Below are 16,745 nucleotides of genomic sequence, written 5' to 3' on the forward strand. Positions count from 1 at the left end.
CAGGGTCTTGGATCAAGCCTTCCTTCTACAGCAGACATGATATCTTCTTTTTCTGAGACCCAGTGTCCTTTGGTATCTCTCTCAGAATGCCCATGTTCCAATGTGTCTGCTTTCTTCTCTGAACTGCAGTGTCTCTCCATTGTAACAAAGGGAAGGTCATCAGTTTCTCATGTGACTAAGAGCCTTCTCAGACAGTTTTTTTTCCCCCTCTCAAGACTGGTCAGGTAACTACGGCTATGGTATTTTTTAAAAGCACCTTTCTGCTCTTTCTAGTGAAAAATGGAATTGTTTGTGAGGCTGCACTGTTACTTCTTATTAAAGGCCAAACGCAGGCTTCTCAGCCCAAGTACTAGTGACATTTCAAGCTGAATAATATATTGTGTAGAGACTGTAGTATACATTTTAAGGTGTTTAGCACCATCCTGCCATCTACCTCCGGGTTGCTGGTGGTGCTGCCACTCCATTTGTGACAACCAAAAATGCCTCTCTCTAGTCACAGCCACATATCCATGAGCAGAAAGAGGGTGGGAAGTGGGGACCGGTTCCTAGTGAGTATTCCTGGTGTGAAGAATAGCCAAGTGTAGGTTACCCGGCTTGATATACCGTTAGGATGCCACTCCAGTGGCCCCGAGGAGGCAAGGTGGCAAGGTACAGAGTTGTTCTCAGGGAACCTTTGTGTTGTGTCAGCTTTACCATTTGCTCCTTTCCTGAAGCCTTGGCTGCCTTCCCTCTAACCAAAAGAAAATTGAAATGACTGTTCATCTTTTCCCAGACAGCAAAACACACTGTTTGCCTTAAGTAATTATTGAATAAATCATCATGAGGAAGCCAGTGTGTGGACGCTCTAATCTATCAGGAAGTCATCTGGGCAGGGTAATCAGTCTTGTCAGCCATGTGTTTGGAAAGCACAGAGATGAAAGTGCCCCACAAGTAGTTCAATCCTGCACTGAGGGTGAGGAGGATGCCTCAGGGCCCTAGTCTAGCTTCTTGATGGAAGGTACCAGTTATGGAAGGGAAACTTGTAGATCTTTCCTGTGACTTAAAAACAAGTAAACAGAGTAAACAGTAATCACAGAATACAGGTTTCGTGAGTTTCTTCTGTATCTGTCCTTTTCTTAGACTTTTCTGAATTGATGAGAGATTGTTTCAGCATTTTCATTTCTGTTTCTGATGCACAGATGCACATTGATGTTATTTCGTATGTACAACACTGTTTCCAAAAGGACCATACTCCCAAATACATCAAAACCTCCTTTAATTAAAGAGAGAATTGTATCCTCAGCGCCAGTTGCCTATATTTGATTATGTTGCTATGTGTGGGACTAAGGTTCTGTCCAAGGGAAATAGTTATATGAAATCTAAAAATAATTTGTGCAGTATAAGAACCAGTATGGTCCACAGGAGACCCAGGAATGGTCAAGTTCATTGTTAAAGAGCTCGGGTTAGCAAAACTTGTCTCCCCTAAGAAGAGCGCAGGGTCTGCTTGGCTCTGTTTCAGCAAGTCACTACATTTGATCAAAGACATTGGTGTCTGTGCTTTAGCTCCTGTGGAGGCCTCAATGTCCCAGCTTGAGTCTTTTATTTTGAAGAGAAGTAGACTGTAATCATGATACTTACTATAGGTTTAAATTCACCTGACTCTCTCTGCAAGTATTCCCAACACAGAGATTGTATCTTCTCCAGTTATATTAAAATGATACTTGGGATAAAACCAAAATGGATGCCTCTGCTATTAATCCACACTTGTGAAGAATCAGAATAACGCAGGCAGTTCATTTTTTTATTCTTATTTGAAGTCCTTTTGAAAATAACAGAAATTTAACATGCATGATGAAATTTTTATTTGTTTATTTAATTTTCAGATTTACTTGGCTCCAATTTAAAAGTAAGAGGGCATGCCTGATAAATTTTAACTCATAATAAATTGCAAGCGAAAGTGACTTTGCTAGCGTTGCTGTTTCCTGAAGGAGCTTAAGGAGACGTTAGCTGTCTTGAATTTACCTTAACAAGAGGAAAGATGGAATTCTGACTCTGCAAGTAACAGCTGTTCCCTGGTTAACACTGTCTTTGTTTAATGGAGTATTTTAATCTTAAAGTGTAGGATTTAGAAATAAAATTACATACTTTTTAAAATGATATACAGAAGAAGAAAGTTTATGTTCTAATGATACTTTTATGTTAAATAATGTTGTCTGTTTCTCTTTTGCTAGGTTGATGGGAATATGAGCAAAATTTATTGCCAAAACCTTTGCTTGTTAGCCAAGCTCTTCCTGGACCACAAAACATTGTATTATGATGTCGAGCCATTCCTTTTTTATGTCCTTACAAAAAATGATGAAAAAGGCTGTCATCTGGTTGGATACTTCTCTAAGGTAAACCGAGAGCCAGCATGACCTTCATTCTCTCTTGCAAATGTTTTTATTGGAGCTCAGTTCTTTGAACAGGGTTGGTTTGTTGTTGTTGTTTTGGTTTGGGTTTTTTTTTTTTTTTTTTATGACAATAATTTGAGTAAGTGGTTCATGCTTCTGATAAACTCAGCTTTTTGTTTAAAGCCAGTTTGAAGAGAAAAAAAAAAAAAAAAAACCAAAACAAACAACAACAAAATGGTGCCTAAGAAGTATGTAAAGGACCCTAGCACCATATGCTAACATCGACCATGTGACATTTAATTACCCCCTTCTGACTGCTTAGCAGCTTTGATTTCCAAATGTTAAGCTTCTTTCTCCTTTTAAATGAGGCTTTCTGTGATGTAGCACTTTTGACTTCAGACTCTCTGGCTCATTCCTACTCTCAGAGGTCAGCGGTATCCAGTATGTTAGAGCATTGGTGGGGCTGGGGGCTGCTGAAGATGGCTAGTGAGAAAGAGCCAGGACCAGCTTGGTAGGAAAGAACTGACTCCCAGAAGTTGTCCACATGCACCGTGGCATGCATGCATCCCCACCCTGCCTCCCACTCACACCCCATGGAATAAATGTAATTTAAAAAAAAATGAAAATACCACCGGCAATTGATAGCCAAGCTGATAAATGACTGGTTTTCCACTGTTGCATCTCATGATCTGTGCTGTACTTTTTATGTTCTAAGGGAGTCTTGCCTATAGGAAACCTGCCTGTCTCTAGCTGTCAACATGGGGAGGGTCTTGCATACTAAGGTGCAGTGGCTCATCTCTCACTGGTTCAGAGCTCTTCCTTCACCTTCTGCTCAGAAACTGCTATTGATAACTCATGCAAGTTGAAAGAGAGCTGTTTTTGAACATGTTTGCTAGGTGTTAAACTTTTCCTAGGGTGTGCACTGAAGAATGGTTACATAAACAGAGACAGTAATTATCCAGATACCCCGCAGATGAGTGACTTTTATTGAATCTGCTTTTTTTTTTTTCCTTTTTCTTTTTTTTTTTTTTTTTTTTTTTTTTTTTTGGTTTTTCAAAACAGGGTTTCTCTGTATATATAGCCCTGGCTATCCTGGAACTCACTCTGTAGACCAGGCTGACCTAGAACTCAGAAATCTGCCTGTCTCTGCCTCCCAAGTGCTGGGATTAGTGGCGTGCGCCACCACTGCCCAGCTGGATCTGCTTTTCTTTAATGTTCATGAAACACTCCATACAAGTGCTGTTTTCACAGGAGATAAGAAGCTAGACTATCTGCCCGGTGTGGTGGCATATGCCTCTAATCTAAATGCTCAGAAGGCTAAGACAAGGGGATCAGAAGTCTGTGGTCAGCCTAGACTGCATGGCAAGACTGTCCCATTATATATCCCTCAATGCCCCCCTGCACCCAGATGCATACACCATCCAAAGGTCCTCCTGTCTCATCCCTGGGAGTATAATTATGCAGCTATTTTCCCTGCCTGCCCACCTGCCTTCCTTCCTTTCTTGTTTGGTTCATTGATTTTTGTTTGTTTTTGTTTTTTTGAGACAAGATCTTACTCTTTAGCTCTAGCTATGCTAGAATTCACAGAGATCCACTTGTCTCTGCCTCCTGAGTGCTGAGATTAAAGGCTGCACCACCACATCCTCTCCCCACCCACTCCAGACAGTTTCTCTGTGCAGCAGCCCTGGCTTTACTGGAACTCTCTTTGTAGACCAGGCTAGCCTGGAACTTACCAAGAAACGCCTTCCTCTGCCTCCTGAGTGCTGGGATCCCACCGCCTGACTCACCTTCTTTTGAATGTGGTTCTAAGCCTCACACTCTCGCAGGCCCACACTGGCACAGCAGGCACTTATCTACTGGGCTAGCTCCCCAGCCCAGGAACATCTATTAAGAAAGGGAAGCAGATTGCTGTTGGATTATATTTCAGTGAACTCTCAGGGGTGAGAGCAGTTCTGGACAGAGAAAAGACTGTCATCAAGGATATAAATTCTCTTTGCCCAGAGTACATCTCTTTTTATATCGAGTGACCCATTTATCTTACTTTGCACAGTAAAATTAATTATTTGAGCCTTTACTATTGGTGTGCACGTTCAGTGATGGGCAATTTATCTTCCAGAGACAACGCACTCTGGTTACTTCCTCGAGTTTTAGAGATGCCACAGACAAGTACACAAAAGTGGGGCTCATCTTCTTTCATCCTGCCCTTTAGACTTTTTTCCACAGTTGTTTCCTGTGGTCTTTGAAACCAGTTCATTAAAGATCTGAGTGTTCTGAAGTGAGCCTCTGATGTGGTTCTATTTGTGAGCAGCCTCATTTGTGGTTTATATTTGGCCACTCATGGCCTTAGAAGCCTTTTCCAGATCTTTGCTGTGTAGGTTTTGGTAGTATCTGTATACTGTGACTACAATATTGCAATTGTGAACTCTTTAGCTCTCAGAGCTATCCCTCTACCTAGACTCCCTCCTGGTTTTAGGCTGTTGGTAGGATTCCCATCGCACTATTGTTCAGAGGCTTTGAGGTTTGTTGGTGTCTTTTTTGTTGTTTGATTTTCTCGGTTTGAGATGCAGACTAATTATTTCTCTAGCTTTTTACTTGGCCTTCTGATTCCCAGGAGACACATTTGTGTGTATATCCACTTACACGTCCCCTATTCTGGTGCCACTGGGGCATTTGCTCAGAGGCAGAGGACAACTTACCATTGTGGAATTGTAGGTTATCATTTAGCAGGGCTGCCCACCAAAGCCTAGCTTACTCCACTGGATGGACTGGGTGGAGTGTGTGGTGTTTTCTCCCTCTCTCCAGTTGTGTGAGTAAAGAGAGCAGTCGTTTTCTACTGTGGGTGTTCTTTCACCCTGCACACATTTCCTAGATTTCCTATTTGCAGTTTATGTTCCTAACTTTGTAGAATAAAGGATACAGTTGAGAAGCATAGCCAGAGTGGATGGTTCGTTGTTACTTGATAATCTGATTTAGCATGGTAGGATTACTCTGGTTGGTCCTGACCCAAGCCACTGTCTGACCTCAGTGGATAGTTTTACAAGGACAGCGGCAGGTGCTTGGAATCGCCCACTGCAGCAGAGCTATGACATGCTTGCTCTGCTTCTTTTTCCCATAGGAAAAGCTCTGCCAGCAGAAGTATAATGTGTCCTGCATAATGATCATGCCCCAGCACCAAAGGCAAGGATTCGGACGCTTTCTCATTGATTTCAGTAAGTACTTGGCTTTTTTGATAGTAGCTGATAGCTGTTACAGGAAACTGTACCACATAAAGTCTTATTTAACCCGCTGTGTTGTTGCTTTGTAATCAGTACATAATGGGTCTTCTATGTATATTCACATGAGTTAGAAGATCTTCCTCACGTGACAGTTTTCCTGCCACTTACACTCTGAGAAAATGAGACTAGATCTCGCCACAGTGCCCTTGGCTCAGAAAGCCGTTACCTGGAATGAGCTGGTAGAGTTCTGTGGCGCTGTGCTCATTAGTGCGTTAGGTAGTTATTGGTGATTAAAGCACAAGCAATTGTTAGTTACAAATTGTTTTAGCTTTCTCGAATTTTGTCAAATAATCTTTGTGGAGCAAAAGAGACCAGGGATAAACAGAGCCTGTTCACCTAAAGGAAGGAAGCGCTGTTACTTTCCCTTTTGATGTTACAGAAGTTGTTTGTAACAAGAAGTTTCTCAGGAAATGCTTGATTTATATGCACTTGTATCTTCTGAGCCTCTTGGGTTAAAGCTAGATGCTTGCAATACGCAGTGACTGTGCTTCTTAATCAGTTACCTTTTTCATCTTGCTTTGTTATATTGAGTAAGTAAATGTCAAGCACCCTGTGATGATAGTAGTTTCTAGCATTATGACAGTCTGTCACTTAGAATCCTGTGCACATGGATTTGTAGATTATTAGCTGGATAAAGGAAATTTGAGTATATGTACAGGAAATACAAGACCTTCCATGTAAATATGCTGTGAGGGTCCATAAGGAAGTATGTTGGTTCTGAATCTGCATCATTAGAGTCTGAAGTGTTGAAGTCTGCAGATAAAATAATAAAAATTTAGACTGATTTTGTATAATTTACTGACATAGAAATATAAAATTAAAAAAATATTTTGGGTTGTTTATTTTTATACCTTCAGATAGTATTTCCAATTATTAGTTTATTTTCCTAGTCTTACTGTTCTGGCCTTGTTATCCAGGAGACTAATTATATCAAGAAGGATGGTGTACTGGCTCACTATTTTCCCTTTACAGACTCCTAGCTATAATCAACTTCTTTTTCCTTTTTATTTTTCCATGTTTTAAATCATCGTTCTTTGGTGCCTTCATACTTGTACATAATACACTGATTGCTCCTCTCCTGCCCTCTCTCATCTCTCCCTCTCCCTTGTCCAGCCCCCTTGCCTGCTACTTAATCTCTTTCCTGCATTCATGTCTTTTTACCTGTGTTCCTCTGGGTTTGAACAGGGCCATCTGTGTGGCTTTAGTGCTTGGTGGTATACAAGTGGGTATACATCCAAAGACCGTCATTACATAAGTTTTAAAGCATAGCTTTTTTTTTTTCCTCCTTGCTTATATTGGATAAATAAATGTAAGGTTGAGGATACATTTGGAGAGTTAATTCCAGTTATCTAGAGATAGTAACATGCAAGTTAAATACCTGCTACAGCTATTTGGAAAGGCAGAATTACCTGTCTTGTTATAGAGTATTTTACAGTCACTATCCATGAGACAGAAGCTCATCTATAACTACACTTTCTGGGAAGCATCACAGTCATACAGGCCTAAGACTGGTGACAGTGTTCTTGTGTCTCTAGACTAAAGGGATTTTGCAGCATACAATTCCGGGCCACCTTTCAAGCTTTTTGACTCAGTAGTTTGCTTCTCTTTCTTATTTTTCTGTGCATGGCCTTTCCTGTCATGGCCCCTTCTTCTTGCCTGTTCCAAATCATGCCCATTTGGTAACAACGCCAGAACCTCTTCTCTGTGATGCTGTCTTTGTAAGTTCTATCTTATACTGTCTCAGCCATGTTCTATACAAGCATGAGTAGACCATGTTTGTCCTTTTGTATACATTAGTATACCATGCTTCTGACTTACCATGACCTCCTTGGATACTTTTTTGGGTCAGCATAGTTCCCATGACAATCTGTATTAAATGTGGTTTTGCTAATATGAACTGATTTGACGATATCTAAAGTGATGCCTAAATTATAAAGGAACTGGTAACACCAGGTAAAAAAGACAAGCTCTAAATACAGTAATATAATTACAGGGGACATAATCTGGCCTCCTGGCCTTGTACATGTATGAATAACCCAGGTAAAAAGCATTCCCTTTAAGTGCCAAAACTATCTTAAAAGTTCAGTGTAAGATATGAAAAAAACAAGGTGGACTTGAACTTTTCTTTCCTTTGAGACTGGGTCTCACTTTATACTTCTGGCTGGCTTGGAATTCACTATGCAGACGAGGCTGGTCTTCATCTCTCAGAGATCTGCCTGCCTCTGCCTCCCATGTGCTAAGATTCGAGGTGTGCACGACCATTCCAAATCACTACCCTGTTATTTCAAACATGAAATATAGAACACAATAGAATATTTTCTGGGATATTTGAGGCCATTGTTATGAGTGCCACATACTAGATGTGACTAGGCTTAGTGTTCTAGAACCCTTGGCCTTGTCTCTCCACTGGAGTGCTTAAGCATTGTGATGAAAGATTTTTAGTATAGTTGAAAGGGAGGCTGGGGATGTGGCTCAGTGGTAGAGCTCTTGCCTAACAAGCATTAGGCTCTGGAATCAATCCCTATTGGCACTGAAAGGGATAGGGGTGGGGAGTAGTTCAAAGGGAATTGGTATTGTTCCCTCAGAGTTTTACAGTACTCACAAGAAAACAAGGGAACGGGTGTAAGCCCAATAAAAATTCACTTTAAAACCAGAATTATTCCTTGGCTGACCATTGTAAAGACAGGATATGCTGTTGAAAAATTAATAGCTTCTCCTTGGGAGTCACTTAAAATAATGGTAGATAAATATCTTTCCAGAACCATTGGATCCAGGCTTTCCAGAGGGAGGGGAAGGAACACATGACCTCTCATCAATTTTGCCTCATAGTTCAGTACTTTGGGCAAGAAAGATAAGCAGGGGTTGGAAGGTTTCTAAAATATGTTCTGTTCCATTAAAGGGACCTCTTAATGGTTTGGGCTCAGTTGTTTAACACTGGGACCTTTTGATCAACGTTGTATTTTCAGTGAGTCAGATCAACTGTAAAGTAGGGAAGTCCTGATGATTGTAATTTAGCAAACGGAAACAACATATGGGAGAGGAAGCTATGACTGCTCACCTGCACCTGGACTTTAGATATGGTCCGTGTGCGTGTGCATGTGTGTCTGTCTGTGTCTGTCTGTGTCTGTCTGTGTCTGTGTCTGTGTCTGTGTCTGTGTCTGTGTCTGTGTCTGTGTCTGTGTCTGTGTCTGTGTCTGTGTGTCTGTGAGTCTGAAGAATGCAGGCACAATACTTTGGTGCCAGTACAGTAAGAGAACTAATGAGGTTGTCTACAGGCCCAAATGCTACCCTTCCAAGAAGTTGTCTCTTATTTCTGGGATAGCTTGTCTGGGGTTTGTCAGTGTGTAAAAGGTACCAGTACCCAGCCTGCTCATAGACTAACTCAGGGTTCGTGAAGGCCCAAGAGTGATAGACACCGGCTAGAGGTGATATCACATCCTTTTTTTTTCCTCCTGGATTCTGAGATTTCCTCTCCCTTAGTCAAAAACTTTAAAGCCCTCCTACACACACGCAGACAAACTCTCCACCCTCACCAGACATGTCAAGACTTCAAAGAAGCCCACTTCCCACAAAACTTCTGCTACTTTTTGCCTCCCACAGACAAGAAAAATAGCTGTTCTTCCCACGGGAACAACTAGGCACTGGGATCGAGAATGTTCCTTCCTGAGCCGTGGCCTGCTCCTGCTGTTGGAACTGCCCAGCAATGCCTTATATATTTCACTGTTTCCCTCTTTATTTTGAAAGAAAATTCAGACTTGAGAGAAAAGTTACAAAATTGTGTCTAGAATTTCCATGAATTCTTTACCTGGATCCCCTGAGTACTGGCATTTGTCGTGTCTGTTCTCTTATTCTCAGTCTTCTCTCTCGTATGTTTGTTTCCTGACTTGTGATGAGGATGAACCACATGTTAGTCCATTTTTAAAGGTGCTCTATTCCGAGCCCCACACACTGTCAAAACCAAAACATCCCTGTTGGCTCGGCACTCTGCATCAGTGAGCCTGCTTGGTTTTGATTTTGTCTTGCCAGTGTTTCCTGCTGTCCTTTCTGAGGGAAACACCTCAGTGTGGGTTCCCATGTTACATATGAGAACATCTCTCACCATAATCATTCACTGGGTGTCTTAAATTTCCCAAGATCTGCAGCTATCAATGGTTTTGTTTTGGTTTTGTTCCTTGGACATTGTAAAGTGTAAGGGACATGCTCTGTATAGCACTTTCCTTTCTGTTGGGACTTCTCTGACATTTCATCGTTATTAGATTTGGATGATAAGCTTTGGGGAGAAGTACCATGGTAAGCTAAGGTGCTTACCACGTTCCAGAGTAGTACCTGCCAAGTCATTGTAATTAGTGTCTGGTAAGAAGATGCCTTGAGATTTTGCAAATACCATTTCTCCCATTTTTTCCTCCTAATTTCATTCATGTAATTTTTTTTTTAATTCAGTGTTTGGAGACAGGGCCTCATATAACCTTGACTGTCCTTTGATTCACTGTGACCCTCCTTTCCCTACTTCCTGAGTTTAGAATAACAGGTGTGTACTTTCCCAATTCCATTCATAATTCTTACCTAAAAATTGAATTTCACAGGGGCTGGAGAGATGAGCTAGCAGTGAAGAGCACTGACTGCTGCTGACAAAAGATTCCAGAACCCACACACTGTCTCACAACTGTGTGACTCCAGTTCCACAGGGATCTGGGCCCTCTTCTGGCTTCTGTGGGCACCAAGTACTTCCATGATACACAGACAGATACACATGCAGGCATAACAGCCATCCACATAAAAATGATAGATAGATAGATAGATAGATAGATAGATAGATAGATAGATAGACAGACAGACAGACAGACAGCAGAGTGGTGTCCTCCCTTCCCCATAGGTCACTGGCTACACTCATCTCTAGGTTCTCCCTACTCTCTTTTTTGTACTAATGAGCATGTAGGTGTGCGCTTTCTTACCTATTTTTTGCATAAAACATATAACATTATAGCTTTTTGGATTCTGTTCTTTTGCATTTTTTAGTCTGTATCAGGAATCACTTGATGTACAGAAAGACTCTCTTGATACACATCCTGTGGATATACACGGTTGATTCCCTGTGTACATAATGAATTGTCTCTAGTATTCTGCTCTCCTCACACACGAGTGTGTGTACACATAGATGCATAAATATCACATACCTAGCACATGTGGAGGCCAGAGACCTTAAGATTTATTTTCTTTTTATTACATGTATGTGTGTACATGTAAATATGGGATCCCTCAGAGGTACCCCCCAGAGCTGGTATGACAGGCAGTTGTGAGCCTGCCACATGGGTCCTGGAAACTGAATTTGGGTCCTTTGGAAGTAAACTAAAGTAAGCATTCTTAAAACCCTGAGCTATGCTTGGCCCACTCACCATTTCAAGCCTTAATGATGGGGGGTGCCTGAGGTACACTCCACTGAATACCTAAATACTGGTGACTTATGTTAAAAACTCTGGCTGGTGTCCATGTTGACTTGTCAGCCAACAGTGGCTGTATACAGCATATCTGTGTAGCCTGTATTCAGAGTTCATAAGAAAGTCACATGCTAACAAGCCAGGCTGAACATTGAACTCCAAGCTTAGGGAACTGACATGCCCCAGAGCATGACTACATGAGCATGCATGTTAGATGTTGTGGCCACTGCAGACAGATTAAAGACTCGTGGAGTCCTGTGCTCAGCGCGGGGTCTGCATTACAAAAAAGCTAGTAGAAGTTACTGGGCATGCAGTGCTACTCGCTAAAGAACAGCTGGAGTAAGGGCAGCCAAGGGGTGCTGTGTAGGGAAATGAGGCTGGGACCAGGGACTTTGAGGCTACAGAAGACAAAAGAGACAAGTGTTTTCAGCGCTTATCCTAGCACAGCTGAGATTTGTGAAACACTTCCTGTGTGTCACCTGAATTGCACATATGAGCTCAATTCTCACAGGAAACTATGAGGAAAGTGACACACAGAGACACCAAAAAACTGTCATAGATCCTCACTGTCCCAAAGGAAAAGATATAAGAAGTATACCTGGAGGACTGTAACTTAAATGGAATTAAAAAAAAGAACAAAATGAGTCCAGGGCTAGGAGTAAAAGTGATTGTTGTACAAACCTGACAGCCTGAGTCTGATTCCGTGAATGGAGGGAGTCATGGTGGAAAGGGAGATCTGAGTCCAGAAAGGGTCCCCTAACTTTCCTCTACACACACACACACACACAGAGAGAGAGAGAGAGAGAGAGAGAGAGAGAGAGAGAGAGAGAGAGAGAGAGAGAACACAAAGGAAATTTTAAAAAGTAGTGAATTTACCCAAGAATGCTGGCCCGTGTCTGTTATTCTAGGCTGAGACAGAGGATTGCCATGGGCTCTGGGCCTGCTTGCATTACAGAATGAGACCTTGTCTCAAAAAAACACAGAGCAGGGAGAAGGGTGGTTCAGAAAGCTTGCCTTTCCATCCAATCTGGGGGGCAACATGACTGTGGGGTTGTTTTTTAAACTGTAAAGACTAGGACACTCTGTGTGTGTGTGTGTGTGTGTGTGTGTGTGTGTGTGTGTGTGTGTGTGTGTGTGTGTGTGTGTGCATACATATGTGTTAGGGAACACTGATGAGAAAGATTGAAGTGAAAACAAAAAATACCCAGGTGCAGTTTTTATTACAAAGTCATAAAAGACATTTAGTGAAATCAGTTACACTTTCCTAGCTAAAAGACTAAAAGCCCACTAACTAGAATTATAGATTCTAGAGTCAGCAAGATAACTAGCTCAGTTGGTTTGAGTGCTTGCTGTGTGACCCTGATGACCTGAGCTCACTCCCAGGAACCCAGAGGGTCAAGGAGGGAACCAGACCCTGAAAGTTACCTTCTGACCTACATATATACTCGAGCACCTGCATGAAGATAGTGGTAACGAACAGTTTTAATTAGAAGTATTTTGTTTATAAATGGCCTGCTTCAAGGCTGCTGAGATCAATCAGTGGTTATTAGCACATTTTCTCTTTCAGAAGACCAGGTTCAGTTCTCAGCATCCACATGGCCTCTTAACAACCTTCTATAACTCCAGTTCCAAGACACCAACACCCTCTTTGGCCTCTGTGGATACTGGGCATCTACATGGTGAATAGACATACATGCAAGCCAAACACTCACACACACACACAATAATGCAGGAGGCAAAAAAAAAAGTTGCTTGCTGAGTCTGGTACCTGTCTTTACTTTAATCCAATACTCAGAAGGGAGAAGCAGTAAGATCATTGAGGATCTGAGGCCAGCCTGGTTTATATGTCAAGTTCCTGGAAAGCTAGGCTACACAATAAGACCCTGTCTCAGACAAAAAAGCAAAATAGAATAGGCTGCTGTTCTTAAAAGAGCTTCCACATAGTTATAGTAGAACTTAAATGCTTAACCAGAAATTGCACATGATTTCAATCTGCAAGAAACTGATTTTTTTTTTTTTCAAATAATGTTTGATGTTGGCTTGTCTCTTGTAAGAAGTAGCTTGGATTCCATTGGCAAGCATCTGTCTGTTGCAGCAGAGCTGTGCGGAGCCACCAGCCTGTCTCATAGGACAAGTGAGTGCAGCATTGTGACACACCGAGTTTCGCTCAGAACTGTCCTTGCCATACTGGGCCATGCTGAGAGATCACATTTCTCCAGCGAGGGGCTCTGGGCATCTTTGCTTATGTGGGTGACTCAGGGTGGTACTCATAGGTAACCCAAGAATGGGTCCAGGTGGATAGAAGTAGTTGCTTATCTTTCCCTTACTCTTATCAGATAGTTCATTTCTTGGCACATTTATTTTAGAAGGAGTATTCCAGTGTTAGTAGTCAGAAACTATCAAGTCAGCGCTATCTGCTCCTCTTCTCTGCCACTCTTCCCCCAGTCAGTGCAATAAAACAATCCTTAAAGAGAATTCACCTTGTGAAGTGGTGTTGGGGTCCTTCCAGATTCGGATAGGGACCTCTCCCTTGACACTTGGAAGATCGTGGGCCAGCCACTGTCATTGGAAGACTTGTTTTAATCTGTGCAATTAAATGTAATGATGACATTTTAATAGAGTCTAGTCTGTAATATAATAAGGAAGGTGAGCATCTTTCCTTATTTTCTCATTGTAATAAGTTTCTCTAAAAGCCTTTGCCAGGACTGTTTTAGTACATAGAGCTGATCTGTGATACACTTTAATATGCTAAAGATAATATCGAAGTTGAAAATTGAGTTTGTGGTGATTTATTCAGAGGTTGACTGTTACTGATGTATTGAAATGTGTTGCATGAGGTGGTGTACCCAGTGGATTATGTATCTTTTTTCAAAGAAACTAAGCTTATCATAAATAAGAACAAATAAATAGTTTGTATAGAATGAAAACATTGTGAAAATGAAACATATGGTCTGCCATCTCATTTTTTTCTGAACACCACTGCTTTGCATTACATAGCTCAGACTTTTTCAGGTTTTGGCATGCAGGTGGATGTTGTTGCTGTGTGATCTTTGTTCAGATTGCTAACTAGTGGGCATTTGCAGTGAGTCATGTTGGAACTCACTACTGGGCTAATTCCATTCAGATCATCAGTAAGCATCAGTTGGCAGTGGCATCCTGAAGAGAGGGACTTTTGCAGGGTTGAATGCTCAGCCATAAGCATGGTGCTTGTCACATAATGGGCATGTAATAAAGATCTGTTAAGGGAATAAATGAGTGTCTGATTCTGCTCTTTGTACCGCTGGGAGCACCTCCAAGTATACCCAGACAACTTCTGACAGAATTAGCTCTTGATCTGAGATTTTCTCGTAGCCTTCTGTCTTGTCATATATATACCTTTATCCTTCCTTCTGCAAACATGTTTTGGCCAGACTTTGCCCAGGGTGGCCTCAGATGCAGCCAGGAGCGTACATGATCCAGTCCTTGCCGTGGCGTGTCAGGCACAGGGTTCATGACTCAGCTCTGCAGTGCTAGGTGTGAGGGGTATCCTGAGGCTTCACAGTGGGAAGTGCTTCCAACTCCCTACACTGGCCCAGTTAAGATATTTATAAGGCAAAACAAGATCACACAAGCTTTGTTCTTAGTGGTTAAAATTAGTGCTCTCCTGATTTTGGTTCCAAGGTAACTGCTACCCTTAAATGTTTTCAAGCTAATAAAAGAACCAATGGGCTTAATGGTTTTTTTTTTTTTTAAATATTAAAAAAAAAACAATCTACTATAAAAGTTTGCTTACCTCTTCAGGATAATTTTAGTAATGCAGATGACTTGGTCAGAATGTGGTCAGAATGTGGTCAGAAGGTGGTTTTATTTTCTTACTTGCTCCTTTAAAAAAAAATACATGTGTGTTTTGGGAGAAAGTTTTTCTTTATTTGCTTAGAGTTATGTTAGAGAAATAGAAATACAGTTTAACATAGTTTTATACTACATCATATTACACTGTTGTGTTTAACAACATAAAAACTTAAGGTTGTTAATTATTTATGTTGCATCTTTATATTAACATTAAAGAATACCCTTTCTTCAACAAAATTGTGTTAAATTAATATTCTCAAAGTATATAAGTTATTGAGTAGATTAAATACCTTAATTATTTATGTAACAATATGTTGTCTATATTTAAACAAGTGTGCAACACAGTTATACTGTAGCAGGAACTAAAGATAATGTTGCTAAAACTGGGAGAAAATGTAATATGGCATACCTGGGAACTAGGTAGGGTTCTTTATATAAAAAAAAAGAGTGTTCTGGAATAGGGGGGTGGACCAGTTGATTAAAGTACTGATTAACAAGCATGAGGACCTGAGTTTACATTTCTAGCATTCCCATAAAAGCTCAGTGCAGTGGTACACACCTATAACCTCAGTGCTAGGGGAAGTGAGGAGCAAGGAGAGACAGATAGACGCCTGGAGCTCTCTGGCTGGCCAGTCAGATTCAGCAAGTCCCTGTCTCCAAAAATAAGGTAGAAAATAGATCTAGGAAGACCATCCAGAGTTGACCTGTGACTGATGCCTAACACACACACACAGACACACACACACACACACATTCTTGTCATTCTGGGAAGTAAGGAAGTAAAAAATTAATAGGAGCATATGAGAAGAACCCAAGAATTACCTTAAAGGCCTCACTGGCAGTTTGTTAATAAAGATAATTATAACTGATTGAAACTTGTCAGATGTTTAAATTCAGAAGTTTATAATGATACTGAGAACTAATCTAAACAATGAAAAGAGCCAGTTCATTGTCTTGAAGCTGGTAAATGAAGTGTTTATCCTGTCTCCCCTCTAAGAGCTATACCACTAGGTGACCAAGTGGTGCTTGAAGAAAGCAATCTCTTCCCATGAGTTAATGGATCCATACATTGAACACCATAGTTGTAGATTGCACAAAGAGGAGCAAACAGAGCATGATCAAGCTTCCACCCTGTTTTGCTGGAAATGACATAGAAGAACATGCTGAACAATAATAAAATGCCACAGGAAAGCCCCAAGATCAAGAACAGATAGGAAAGAAATGGGGTAGAGGGAGGAATCCACATATTAAAAGAAAATTAAGGTTTTTTTTTTTTAATGGACATAACTACATTAGCACCTGGATATTTTGGTAGTAAAGGTATAACAACAATGATAATAATACAGACCAGAAAGATATGTCAGTCAGTGGTTAATAGTGCTGGCTACTCTTCCAGAGGACACAGGTTCAATTCCCAGCATCCATGTTGCAAGAACTATTAAAAAAGTGAGCCAGCACATTCCCACGCTTGAGCCAGCTAATGTCTAACAATGGACTGACAGGCTTCCTGCACTAGTGCCGAAACTCTCTGCTCTGGCCGTGGCCACCTCTTTCTCTAGCTAGCCCCCGCAGCAACCACTCAACATATCCCAGCTCCCAGATCCAGTTCGCTTGTCTCTGGAGCCACTAGTTCCTTCTCAGCTGTAACCCCCTTAGTTGGCAGTCCCACATTCCAGTAACCCTCTAGTGGGGTGTTCTCATTTTGGCAGCCTTTCTGGCCTGCACACCCCCCAGATGTCTCCACCCAACTTGCTTATTTCCCTTGGTGGGGTCGCTGCCATGCCAGCCCCATGCAATGACTACCTACCTTGTGGATTGATATGGTATTGGCCCAG

The 16,745-nt window shown here is 41.4% G+C and overlaps 1 protein-coding gene across 6 annotated transcripts in view; it reads left to right on the forward strand.

Annotated features, from left to right (window-relative positions):
* The window catches only part of Kat6b (lysine acetyltransferase 6B), a 178,574-nt gene that overhangs the window by 138,406 nt on the left and 23,423 nt on the right, over positions 1–16,745 (forward strand). For all 6 annotated transcript variants that reach the window (XM_034497409.2, XM_034497408.2, XM_034497410.2 and 3 more), the window contains 2 exons: positions 2,211–2,372; positions 5,485–5,578. In XM_034497409.2, the coding sequence (XP_034353300.1) occupies positions 2,211–2,372; positions 5,485–5,578 (256 nt within the window). The remainder of the gene's footprint in view (positions 1–2,210; positions 2,373–5,484; positions 5,579–16,745) is intronic.

Source organism: Arvicanthis niloticus, chromosome 3 (assembly GCF_011762505.2).
Source record: "Arvicanthis niloticus isolate mArvNil1 chromosome 3, mArvNil1.pat.X, whole genome shotgun sequence".
Classification (NCBI taxonomy): domain Eukaryota; kingdom Metazoa; phylum Chordata; class Mammalia; order Rodentia; family Muridae; genus Arvicanthis; species Arvicanthis niloticus.